The sequence below is a fragment of the Tyto alba genome, unplaced genomic scaffold (genome assembly GCF_018691265.1).
Source record: "Tyto alba isolate M040663 unplaced genomic scaffold, T.alba_DEE_v4.0 Super-Scaffold_6, whole genome shotgun sequence".
NCBI classification, from domain to species: domain Eukaryota; kingdom Metazoa; phylum Chordata; class Aves; order Strigiformes; family Tytonidae; genus Tyto; species Tyto alba.
In genome coordinates, this window is record NW_024881327.1 from 10,658,049 (window position 1) to 10,671,015 (window position 12,967).

Below are 12,967 nucleotides of genomic sequence, written 5' to 3' on the forward strand. Positions count from 1 at the left end.
GACCACCGCTGTAACAGAGGCAGGTCTTCCAGTCACTCTTTCCACATGCGGAGCCACTTGCCTTTCATGTTGTGTCTTTCCCAGACGTACAGCAGCAGAGGAATGTTTATAGGGGATGCCTGGTTTGGATTTGTCAAGCTAGTTTTAACAGACCACGGCCAGACCCTTTTCCTGCCTCCCAGCTTAGCTGAGAGCACCGTGCCTTTTTCCACCCCTGCTTTCCTCAGACTGCTCCACATAACTGACAAACGAGGAGGTGCAAGCCTCTGCTTCCCATCGTTTTCTCCCCCCATCCCAGCCCATTAAATCAAGCGTGTTACCGGCACGAGACAGATTCTCTTCAAGGCACAAAACATCTTGTGTCTGTGTGACAGTGTAAGTAAAAACCAATGCCTGTGGTTAAATCTGGCTGGAAACGTCATTTTAGGCAGCAAGGTGGGGCTAGTGCTGGGTTTCTGCAGGCTGGCCCTGCTGAGCTCTCTGAACGCAGCCTCAGTGCAGGCCGGTGAAGAGGCAGCTTTAAGCATCATCCGAACTAAAGCAACTTCTCCAGCCCAGGCTGCACACCCACGAAGGAGCACAGACAGACAGTGGTGGGAGAGCCCAAATAATGCCCTGCTGGGCTACTCCCAGGGCCATCAGCCCGTCTGCAGAAGCCTAGAGCTGCACAGGGGCACAAGTGGCAGACAGGAGCCCAATTGAAGGACTCCTGAGGAATGAACACCCTGTCTGGGCCCCTGTCAGGGCTGTCTGCAGAGCTATCAGCCTCTCTGTCCAGGAGCAAAATCCATCACCACAAGTCTTTGTCTTTGGGATGGGAATCTAATCAATGCTTACAAACACCTGATGGGAGGGTGGGAAGAGGAGGGAGCCAGGCTCTTTTCAGTGGTTGCCCAGGGTCAGGACAGGAGGCACTGGGCACAAACTGAAACACAGAAGGTTCCCTCTGAACATCAAGAAACACTTTTTTACTGTGGTGGCAACAGAGCACTGGCATAGGTTGCCTAGGGAGGTTATGGAGTCTCCATCCTTGGAAACAGTAAAAAAACCACCCAGACACAGTACTGGACAGCCTGCTCTAGGTGGCCCCGCTTTGAGCGCAGGAACGGACCAGAGGAGCTCCAAGGGTCACTTCAACCTCAACCATGCTGCGAGTCTGTATCACAGAGCTCTCCAGGTCACCTTTTGGGCTAAGGATTGCTCTCTAGGGGTGTGGCACCCATCAGGGGATGCAGGGGAAGAACATTCGGAGATTGCACAGGACTTGTTCAGGGGAGGAATCAAAGGTGGGAAAAGGGAGGGCCTTAAGTGATTCAGGGAACAAGCGTGGGAAGTAGAGGCGTAAAGGAATAGAGAGCTAGTTGTGTGTAGTTTGCTAGCGGATACGCTTGTCTGGCACTGCCCTGCACCCGATCAGCACAATCTGTCCTACATCCTTATTAAACTGCTTTCTAACTTTCCTCAGTGAGGGCTCTGTGTTGTGTCCATGTGAGCACACGGGGATGCGAGGGCAGCAGCTGGAATCAGACTGTGGGTCGCAGGAGCTGTGTGTCCATGATGCAGCAACTGAAGCTATTGCCAGTGAAGACCTAGCTGGAGAACGGGTGAAACAGCCTGGGAGAAAAGGGGTGTGGGGGTCTCTCAGGGCCAGGTCGGGGTGTGAGAACACGTGGCTGGTTCTAGGAGAGCGAAAGGCTACGGGACCAGCACAGTCCTGGCCACCGTGTGTCTGTGAGCGAGACTGTCCGCACCGGTAACTGGAGTGGGGCTGCAGCCTCAGAGGTTCAACATTCCCAGATGCCAGCAACTAGGAAAGTGGCATCATCGAGGGTCTAGTCCAGCAAGTGGAGGGAGGGATCCACCATCTGTGTGTGTACGTGCACACACACATGTGCATACAGGGCCTTGGTGCTGTCTGTTTGCATTAAGTGCTGTGTGTGTGTCTGTCTGTGATCTGTGTGGCCAAAGGTGTATGTATGTAGCGTGTACATGTGCTCTGTGCCTACTGGGAAGGCATCTGCAGCCTCACTGGAGGCAGGACCTGGCAGGATAGAGCTGCAGCAGCCTCGCCTCTCTTCAGCTGTCAGACCTGGCATGATACACTCCTCTAATGCTGGCCTTCCTGCTAGAGCTTTTGTGTAGTTAGCAGGATGCTCATGACCACACAAGAGTGCTTTGTCAGCAATTCGAAAAGGATACAAAGGACTAAGGGCCTTTGAAAAGTTTTATTCTACACCCTCACTTTCAGAAACCTTTACACAAGCTACAGAAGCCAAATCAAAGCAGTGAGTTGCAAGTTTCCTCTTCAGGCGTATGAGCAGACCTGCTTTGCACTAATTCACCTTTCCTGTGTCCAAAAGCAGAGAGTTGCACTCCTTCATCTGCCCCAGATACTGAAAGGACCTGATTTTTGGTTGATGTTGTTGAGTTAGTATCAGCCACTAGGAGGGTCATACCCACATTGGAGCAGTCCCTGCTCCTCCCCCCCCCCCCCCCCCCCCCCCCCCGCCTCCTCCCACTTTGGAAACACTGTAAAGCCTCCAAGAACAAGGTGATTTCTGACCTATAGGAGCACATCTGCAAGAGAAGACCTAGTCTGTGAACAGCAAAGCCAGCCCAAGGCAGGCAAGTGAGTTTCCATCCAGTATTTCAAGAGGGAACAGGTAAAGGGATTTGCTCACAGATACTGGCAGGTCCCAGGAGAAGCCGTTTCACCTCTCACAGCAAGGTATCAGCCACTTAGATCATTCAAAACGGCTGCAGTTCAGCAGCTGGATCAGGTGCAGACTTGTGGAGTTCCCCTCAGGCCTGCTTTCAGAAATGTGCCTGTCTGCCTTTAAAAAGGAGCCCAAGCTCTCCTGCATATCAATAAGCAATAAGGTTCTCCAGAAGCTGTTCTGCCTTCTACCTTGCTCAGACGATGAGAAGTGCTATCTCTTCTCCGTGGTTTTCAGGTTTTCCACCAGGGAGGGAGGCTTTTTGGTTCTATAGGCAGCAGTGCCTGCGATCCGGGCCCCTCTGATGGTACTGATATATGGCAAAAGGGGAGGCTCCCGAACCACCACCGTGGTGCCCTCAGGAGTATAGGCTCGGAGCAGCAATTTCTCTTCCGCGTGAGCCGTCACTGCCACCCAGCCTGCACAGACAAAAAAAAATACAGACAGTCAGCAAGACGAGTCACTCGGATCAGCACAAGGGTTCTGGCACAAAGTCAGTGCCTCCCATGTTGGCGAAGAACCTGAGCTACCCAGGTGTGATTTCTCTGAGAAACCGAGCTCAAGGGTAACATCCAGCTCTTTCCCAATAGAAGGCAGCACCTAAAGCCTCATCTTATTCTCCCCAGATACAGCTCTTTCAAGGTGAGCTTAAGAGGGACAGTGGGGAACTACCTACCAAAACCACAATAACAAAGCTTTCCAATCCATGGCCCTTTCCCTCTCACCTGGACAGCCGACTGTCACAGCCATTCCCGATGCTGTGGAACTGGTGTGGCAGCCAGAGCATAAAGTATTCCAATATGGTTATCCCGTACAGGCATGGTTGTCAATCTCCATTCTTGGAGGTTGCCAAGCCTCAGCTGGACAAAGTCATGGCTGCCTTGTTTTTGTGTTGGTGACAGTCCTCCTCTGAGCACAAAATACAGCTTCATCCCTTCAGAGGCCTCTTCCCATCAATGTTTCTAGGATATAAACCCTGCAAAGCAAACTAATAAAGAAATATTAAATTACCTGCAGAAGAAAGCTTGATATCTGCAACTGCCTCAGTGGTACCAATTCCTTTCAGCGTAATGTCCTGAGGGACAAGTGGGGGGAACTCTTTCATTCGCTCTTCCCCACCCATGGGAACCTAAGATCAAAACATGGAGAGAAGATTTAAACAGTCAAGAGATGCTTCAGCACTCTTACCTTAAGCCGGTGAGCAAGGCACAAGTAGGAATAAAGATATTAGACTCTTTTTAGCCACATAAGAGCTGGCTTGAATACCTTACAGGAGTTTTTTCAGGTTTGCCAAGAACAGAATCAGGATCCCATCCAAAGCAACCCAGTGGGAGCTCAGAGGTGAGCAAAGACGGAGTGCCCACTGCAGGGCCCAGCTGGCGGCTCAAGCCAGCCACCCTGATGTGGGTGACAGCACTTGTTCTCAATGTGAACAGGAATGGAGCTGCCAGGACAAGGACAGCTCACCCTGTCCCCCATCAATCTGAAAGTGCTACACAGTATGTGGCAATCCCAAGGAAAAAGTCAGACCACTGGAAGATGAAGGGATGAGCAGAGGATCCGGTGGGAAAAGAGTAAGAAGGTACATTTTTCAACTGCAATCTGTTCTGAAACCCCATCTCAGGTGCTCTCTCCTAACACAGCCGCAGCCATGCAGCCTGTGCAAGAGTGCTCCCCGCTGCACATCTCTGCTCTCCCACTGCAGAAGTCCCAAACTCCTGACTATGCTGGGTTTGTGTGTGTGGCGGAAGGTTTTGGTAGCAGGGGAGGGGTTACAGGGGTAGCCCCTGGGAGAAGCTTCTCAAAGCTTCCCCAACACCAAGTTGGACCCACCTCTAGCGACGGCAGTTGTGCCTCTGCAAGAAGATACTTAAGGGAAACTGAGGAGGAAGAGTTGGAGTTGTGAGGTGGAATGGAGGGAAGCATTTGTGTGAATACCCAGGTCAGTGGAAGAAAAGAGAAGGAGGAAGGGGGAGATGCGTAACGGTGCAGAGACTCCCCTGCAGCACACGGGGAGATGGCAGAGCCACCCCTGCCACCCACGGAGGTCACTGGTGGAGCAGATGCCCACCTGCAGCTCATGGAGGACCCCATGCTGGAGCAGGTCTCTGCACCTGAAGAAGGGTGGGACTCTGAGGGAACCCCACTGTTATAGTTCAGCGTTGGGAGGACTGCAAAGTGTGAGAGGGACCCACGCTGGGGCAGCCTGGGAAGAGCTGCAGCCTGTGGAAAGGACTCATGCCAGAGAAAGTTTGTGGAGGACTGTCTCCCACGAGAGGGACCCCACGTTGGAACAGGGGAAGAGCGGGAGGAGTCTTCCCCCTGAGGAGAAGTGACAGGACTGACTGCACCCTCCATTCTCTGCCCCCTGCACTGCTGAGGAGAGGAGATGGAGAAATCGGGAGCAAAACTGAGCCCAGGAAGAAGGGAGGGGTGGGGGGGAAGGTGTTTTTAAAACATGGTTATACTTCTCACTGTCCTACTCTGTTAAGTGTTGTTGTCGGTGGTGTTTGAATTAAATTGATGGGTTTTTTTCTTCCCCTAACCAGTCTGTCTTTTGCCCATGACCATAATGGGCAAGTCATCCCTCCCTGTCCTTGTCTTGACCCACGAGCCTTCTGTTGTATTTTCTCCTTCCCATTCCTGAGGAGGGGGAAGGAGTGAGCAAGCAGCTGTGTGGTGCTCAGCTGCCCTGTGGGCTCAAGCCAGGACACTGGCACATGCTGGTTTTTCTTGTCAGTTGTGCCCCAGCCAGGGCGCTTCACCAGGTGGGACAGCCTGTCTATCTGCAGCCAAGAGCCCACGACAGCACCTCCTCTTACCTTTAATAACTCTTGGCCAGCATGTTTCTTGTAGATGGCATCTGCATTACTCAGGGTAGAAATGTGGACTGGCAACAGGTTAGAAGCCACGACAGAAAACCAGGCGGACTTTTCTCCCTGAGATAAACAACAAGAGGAGGGTGTTGTTTACGATAACAGAAAAGCAGCCCTGAATTGCTCTCTTTCTTTCCCGCAGGTTGAAAACTTCTTTGACTTATGTCCCCTCCTTGTCCGAGGGATCCTTGCCTCTGTCTCTGCAGAGCAGCTAGGGTTTATATAAACAGGGAGCTGAGCTTCCAGGACAGAAGCAGCCATGGCTTCACCATCCTGCCTCAAAGCACCCCCAATACCATATCCCCTGCCATCACATCTGCTCACCTCAGGCAAATCATCCAAGAGGTATCTTTGCTCAAGTTTAATTCCCAAGAACAAACTCTCTGATTATTTAGCATGAGAGGCGATGGACATCTCCCATCTGCTGCTGCTTCTCCTATCACTTTACATTTCCAACATGCATCTCTCACTGAGCCATACTTGGTTTCAAGATGCTCTTGAACTACGCGAAGGCTGAATGTGGAACAATTTCAGCAGGCACGATCGTAACTTTTGCACACAAAGCAAACAGGGTCAGAGAGGAGAGAAACCTCCGCAAACACTGCTAGCAGCCTGAAATATGGAAACTCAAGTGTGGCAGTTCCTTCAAGCTCCTCACAGATCTAATCTGAGGCAGGGGCTCCTCTGTCATGATCAGAGCACAACTGTCTTCCTTCAAGGTCTCTGGACGATGTAGATTCAGAAGACTTATACAGCAATGGGCTGAGACAGATACCAAGGACCTTGGGGCCCTGAATATGCACAATTAAGCTTGCCAAGAGCACTATTACATGGAAAACAGGCTTGTAGCACAGAGCCGGCCAGCCCTGCTGCGCTGGACAGGTCTCTGAGCCCGATTCTCTCATCAGGAGATGGTGTGACTTCTTCACCCTGACCTCAGGCTCCCTAGGCTGCCAACATCAGCCACATTTTCCACAATTCCCAAGAACAAAAGTCATCCCTCACGACAAAACAACCCCCCCGAGTAGCCCTGCAGCTACCTCATCTCACAGTATTTCTACAGAGGCCGTTTACTGACAGCAAGACATTACCTGTATTGCTGTGCTACTTTGTCAGGGACACAAATCCAGCTGCTTTTGTGAGTCACTCACAGCACCCAACCAACATGCTTAGAAGTTCTTTTCCTAGAGCTTTGCCCAAAACAGTAAAGATAAAGACAGTTTCGTTCCTGCTGGGTTGCTCTCCTCACAAACAGCATTTTTTCCCCTGAGTGAGGCATTACTCCTCTGTACTGCCAAGCTGTTTTCTTGGACTGAGCTCTGGATTCTCACCTTAACTATGATGGAGCTCTCCTGCCATACTGGTACATTATTACTGACAGAATCCTGTCCCGTCCACCTTTCTGGTTTTCTTCCAGCAGGTCATGAATGACCTCAGCAAAGTACCAATTCAACATTTCTATGGTGATCCTTGAAAGCTGACTGGAACAAAGGAATAGCCACACACACATGCCCTTCCCAAAACACAGCAAACTACTGAGGAAAACATTACTTTAATTGCTAGATCCGTATCTGGAAGAAACCACCGCTTTCAGAGGAAACATCATGGGAATTCAGCTCTACCCAGTTCAATAAATGTGTATGGCATGAGATTTCCAATAAACGGAAGGAATTGGTGGGGACACATGCGCAGACCACTTTTAAAAAATATTTTTACAGAAACTAAAATACGTGTACTTTTAATTGCTTCCTTGGGCAGATTCTTCAGAGAGGTCTGTGTCAGGAAAGCAAAATGCCTCTGCTTTTCTCTCATGGCAGACAGCTTTCACAAAACACAGAAATGAGGAAACCCACCTATTTTCCCAGTTAATTCTGGCACTCTCCTTCCTCCCCAACTTGTACTTTTGTATGTTATGAGAAGCACATTGAGCTGAAGGTGTTTGCTACCATTCCAAAGCAGTTACCATTACACAATATAAAATACTGCATGCTGGTAACAAGTATCAAACCCTTCAACTGCAACTCCCCATCCCAGGGCACTGTGACTTTATGCATGCTTTATTAACAGATTCATCACCTCAAAAGCAGCAAAGAAAGGGTCCAAAAAAGCTACCCAGAAAGCCTTTTATCATCTGGTATTATAACAAGAGATGAAGCAGCTGCTTACAAAATCCTATTTCCCTTACCTGTAAGTAGTCTACACGTCCCAAGGCTGCTAAAAACAAGACCATTCCTGGCTTGAGAATAAAGGTCCGTGGAATGATGGCATTTGTTGGCAAAACCAGCTTTACTTCTTTCTCTGTCAGAAGATTTAAAACCTGCAGAATAAATTGTACTGCCATAACTCATTCCAGATGTTTCAATTAAATTCATATTGGTATTATACTGATAGAAGAAAAAGATCAAGTAGAACAGTGTGAAGAACGTCTAACAGAACAGTTCAATTCTGGCCCACACAGTAAGTGAGAAACAGGAGGAGGTAGGGATGTCACCGGTCTCCATGGCAATGCAGGGTCCATAAGAGAATGTAACAGCTGCCAGCAGCCTGTTGGACCATGCATTTGGGAATCCTGGGTCTGGCTGGAACAAGCTCACACAACTTTTACTGTGCTTTAGCATGAGTGCAGCCACCTGCAGAACTGAAAACCACCTTCAGCTATGACATTTGAGATACTCCACTTACATAGCGACACAAAGTGCCGAATCAATACTAGCAGCAAAGCTAGTCTCAAATATCTCACTGGGAGAAAAGGATCACGTTGCGACACAACTCAAACTGCAGGATGACCAGCCTGCCACACACCAGGGATCCCTACCCTAGGCACAGTGAAACAAGCTCTCCCCTCTGTGAGGTCTCCCAAACGCTCCTGCTGCCTGTCTTCTTCTCCTCCCTTTTTCCTTCCATCTCCCGGCTTAACTGGCTCATCTGTTTAGGTGCTAACTTATTTCAGTGAAATGATACACTGCAAAGCCTACTTAAAAGCCAGCAATTTAACCAGTAGTGCTGCAGCCACAGCACCAGCTATGAAACAATGTGCAGGCACAGAAGTTCAGAGGAAGCACTACTTTGAAGGAAGCAGCTAGTCTCCATGCTGACAGCATCTCTTTCCTAAACACAGGGAACTGACAGCAGAAATGCTTCCATCTGTGCCCCCCGTGCATGCCACAGTCATGCAAATACGAGTTTGTAGCAGTCTGGCCACGAGGATTCAATTCAGCATTAAAAGACTGAACTAACATGGGTTGTGGTGCAACCAGTACCCCGAATGCTCCTCCTATGTTCACAAGCAGACAACCTTTAGCTTGAAAGTCAGGGCAGCCTTCAACACCGATCCTTTAGGAGACTTTGCCCGGCCAGTGGCAGGTTTTCTGATGTATCTGGCAATGCTTAAACAAAAATTTGAGTTATCAGTAATCCTCTTCCAGGCTTTCCAGAAGTTTGACTTTGGAAGGAGTCATGAGGAAGCAGCTAAAACCAAACCACCAAGGAATAAGGACAAAAATTTAATTCCATCATATGCTAACAGCTGCCTTCCTTCGCTCTTCTTCCAAGAGAAAAAAGCCCAAACCTGCTCATAACTAAAAATCTTCCCTGCCAACATCTGCCACGTATCTGCTTGTCCTACAGTTAGATCAAACACTGACCATGGGAACAAAACTTGTTCTGAAACTTGGCATGTATAATCAGCAAGGATAATAAAAATCAGAAATGGCAGCAAGTATTTCTGGATGCAGGGAAGCCCACTTATTTTCCACACTTTTCAACTCCAGAAGAGGGAAGAACATATCCAATCTCCAGTTACCAAACCAGGTCTCTAAGCTGATGACTGTACAGTTCTTGTACTTGATTCTCTTCAGAACTTTCCAAAGTCCTTGTACTTTTTAATCTTCCCCCAAAAATGACCTGTAGCTCTGCATAGATATCAAAGCGATCAAAAAAATCAAACCGCGACTTTTTTGGACATGTGTACTACATCAGCACTGGCTTCAGAGCCACTGCTCTACTGAAACATTGAGCTAGGTCTGACCCATCGAAGCTATTAACAGGAACACTGCGGATCCTGTTAGCTTCAGAAGAATGCTTTCTCAAAGATTTGGTTCAGTCACACAACAGTGGTTATGCTCCTAAGCTCCACCTTTTCCAGTAAGCTGGTAGTGCTAAAAAAGTGCTGGTATGAACTTACTTACAGCACTATCACTTCCCGTCATTTAGATGTTAAGAAAGTTTGATGACGCAGTTGTACAGTTCCTTTGCAAAGATCACAGCATGCACTATTCAGAAATGCAACAGCGTTAACACAATGAATCCTTCCCACGTAAACACAAACAATATTTTAATACACTTGCCCAAACCAAAAGAATCCTAACCCCAGGACTGCAGCAGAAACACTCTCCCATGTGCACAGTCAAGGCAGAACAGTCCTCCCAAACCCTGTCATCCCGAAACACAGCACCACAGAGTACCTACACAGTCTTCCTTTACAATCCCTGGAGTGTCAAAACACCAGCGAGCATCCTTCACTTCATTGTATGTGAACTCCTCCCTTTCCTCAGGCTTCCTAGGGGAATGTCTGGGCTCTTCATCTATGCTGTAGGAGAGCATGTCAGGGTCAAAGTCAATCACAGGGCTAGCCTTCTGTTGTTGAAATGTTCTTCCAACTCTTCCTGGATTAAAACAAAAGGTTTCCTGGTAATTAAGTTATTAACTTGCCTTTCATTCAGTTGGACATCTGTCCCTTCCCTTGCTTAAAAGAAGTGGCAATATAAAGGTGATAAAGATGCTATGTGGTTAGAAATTTGTGTGTTCAAAAGCCAAGATGCTAAGAAATCCCTTCTATAACTCTTGCTTAGCGCACCTCGAGTCCCAAAACTTTAGCAGGGACCAGATTACAGACACTCCATTTATTTCTGTTTTACAGTAAAGCAGGCTGCCTTCTTTTTTCAGTGCCTTACACTGCCAAACACAGAATTATTTGAAAATCAGGACTACCTTCTGGCAACTCGCTCTTTTGGATATGTACTAAAACGATGTACAACCACTGTGGCCTGCAGACAAAACATGATCATTTAAAAATTAAACTTGTTTTCTTCCTCAGAGAACAAGAGATGGCCTATAACGCAACATCACTATAACCTACTAAGCTATCTGAACAAGGTTAGCAAATGCTGATGGGAGGTGCACTGCACAGAGGACACCTCTGCAATGCTGCTACAACAGCTGAAAAATAAGTACTCAGAAGAAATACTAACGATGCTACTTGCAGAGAAGCTAGAGGTCTTGCACCCATTACTCAGGGAAGAAAAGCTGGTCAAAACTTGAATGCAAGTTTGGGAATTTTTTATTGCTACTACAGATAACAAGTTCTTCCCATAATTAAATGGAAATTAGTTCTTTCAGTGTGGGAAGACATTACTTGCCAAAGCCAGCTGGATTCTACAGCAAATTAAGGAGTTAAGGAATCCTTTGTGTAGCGCAGTATTTTCATTAGGGCAGAGAGGCAATACTCACCCACAAAGTAACCTTGCTTTTTAAGTTGATTAAGGTACTTTTTTTCTTCACTGCTTAGTTGATCTTCTGTTTTTGTTGCCTCCTCTTTCAGCCTCTCCTGCCTTCGGAATATCCTGTCACATGTAGGATTAATAATTGGAAATTTCAACAGGTTCAGTGTTGTTCCTGGAAGTAAAAAAGAAGGCATGTTTGGGCCTCTGACTACCTGGCACATTTAAGATCAGAGGGACGAGAAAAAGAAAAAAAAATTGCTTTTTCAACTTTTGGGCGAAACCCAGTAACACAAAATTGGAGGTGGAACTACAGCTGCTCCCATAAAGAAAGTACCAGCCTCCCCAGGCAGGGTGGCAGAAACAAGGCATCCACCTGCTCGAGACCTGCGCTCACCTATGGTTTGATGGAACAGGGTCTCAAAGCCAAGTGGTGTCAAGACTGACTTAATCAACCAGCTCCAGGCAGCTTAGTTTGCCCTACAATTGTTTTACAGGCGCTCACCAGTCCACCTCCCAGTCTCTCTCGAGCGGAGGGCACCCCTAATCGGTAGGGAGACAGCAGGGCAGACGGATCGGCTGCCAACCCCCTGGCAGGGGAGCACACAGGCTGGCTCGGGTTTAACAAACCCCCTTGCTGCCACGAGATGCCCAGCACGTTCTGGCACATGCCTCCCAGCTAGAGGAAGGTGACGATCTGAAGCGCGGCCCTGGAGCTCGCCGCGGTGATGCTTCACGGCAGTGGGGCAACGAGCCTCCCCTTTCCCCCTGGGGGAAGGGCAGCCGGCGTCAGAGCACCCGCGACGGCAAGAGGGGAGAGCGGCGCCCCTGACCTGGCCAGGGGGAGACGGTGGCCCTGTCGACGATGTTGGGGGCGCGGGACTTGCAGTAGTCGGAGCGCAGGAGGGTGTTGAAGAGCGTTGACTTGCCGGAGTTGGTGGCGCCCAGCAGGTAGACGTCGCCGGCGCACTTCCAGGACCGCTGCAGCCGGCTGACCAGCCCCTCCATGCCGAAGCCCGTCCTGGCGCTCACCAGGCGGACGTCCACCAGTGGGGCCCCACGCAGGCCGGCCTGGGCACAGGCCGCCGCCAGCCGCCGCCGCAGCCGCCCCAGGTGCCCGGGGGAGTCGGCGGGCAGCAGGTCTACCTTGTTGCCCACCACCAGCAGCCCGGCGGCGGGGATGTCAGGGTCCAGCAGCCCCGCCAGCTGCGGCAGCACCGGGTCGGGCAGCTCCAGCACGTCGAGGATGTAGAGGAGGAGCGGGCCGTGGCCGTGGCGCGGGGGGCTGCGCAGGGCGGCGCCGACGACCAGGCGGTGCTGCTCGGGGGGCAGCCGCAGCCCCGGGGCGCGGCCGTGGTGGGTCACCTGCCAGCAGCGCTGGCAGACGGCGCCCCGTAGCCCCGCCGCGCTCTCCGACAGGCTCCGGTACTTCTCCGCCGGCACGAAGCCCGGCGCCGCGCCGTCGCGGTACTGCAGCTCGGCCCCGCAGCCCGAGCAGCTCACCCCGCTCGGCAGCATCGAGGCGTCGGGACACCCCGCCGCCGCTGCCGGCTTCGGCTGCCGCTGCTGCCGCTGCTGCCGCTCCCGACGGGGCGGCGGGGCCGCTGTCGCCGCCTCACCCGGCTCCGGCTCGTACTCCAGGAAGACGAACCGCTCCTCCTCGCCGCCGGCTACCGCCGCCCCGCGTCGCGGCAGCGAGGCCCAGGCGCGGGCCCAGCGGCCCAGGAGCGCCGGGACCAGGCGGCGCATGGCGGCACCGGCGCCTCGCGGCGGGCGGGGCTTAACGAACCGCGCATGCGCGCTCACCGCCCCCTCTCCCCCCTTCCCCCCGGTTGCCTCCTGGGAGACGGCGCGCGCAGCCGTCCCGCCCCGTGAC

General features: G+C 50.8%; 1 protein-coding gene across 2 annotated transcripts; it reads right to left on the reverse strand.

Annotated features, from left to right (window-relative positions):
• Nucleotides 1-2,206: 2,206 nt before the first annotated feature.
• On the reverse strand, nt 2,207-12,886 carry NOA1 (nitric oxide associated 1). Of its 2 annotated transcripts, none has more exons than XM_009972990.3 (7): nt 11,925-12,886; nt 11,102-11,266; nt 10,061-10,257; nt 7,779-7,910; nt 5,540-5,656; nt 3,729-3,846; nt 2,207-3,136 (listed from the first exon to the last, which is right to left on the reverse strand). In XM_009972990.3, the coding sequence occupies exons 1-7, from the start codon at nt 12,838-12,840 to the stop codon at nt 2,931-2,933; spliced, it is 1,851 nt and encodes a 616-aa protein (XP_009971292.3). In that variant the 5' UTR covers nt 12,841-12,886; the 3' UTR covers nt 2,207-2,930. The 2 variants fall into 2 exon arrangements, 1 of the variants encoding a protein (XP_009971292.3); XR_006167052.1 differs by lacking the exon at nt 3,729-3,846 and adding an exon at nt 3,443-3,705 and having other exon boundaries at nt 3,063-3,136.
• Between the last annotated feature and the right edge of the window lie 81 nt (nt 12,887-12,967).

What these genes read in the sequence shown, in the direction of transcription:
- NOA1 (XM_009972990.3), bottom strand. Translation starts at nt 12,840, where the DNA reads ATGCGCCGCCTGGTCCCGGCGCTCCTGGGCCGCTGGGCCCGCGCCTGG. An exon ending in GACGTGTAGACTACTTACAG is followed by an intron (nt 5,657 to 7,778) that starts GTAAGGGAAATA and finishes TGTTTATCTCAG; the next exon opens with GGAGAAAAGTCCGCCTGGTT. An exon ending in CTGGCCAAGAGTTATTAAAG is followed by an intron (nt 3,847 to 5,539) that starts GTAAGAGGAGGT and finishes TTTTGATCTTAG; the next exon opens with GTTCCCATGGGTGGGGAAGA.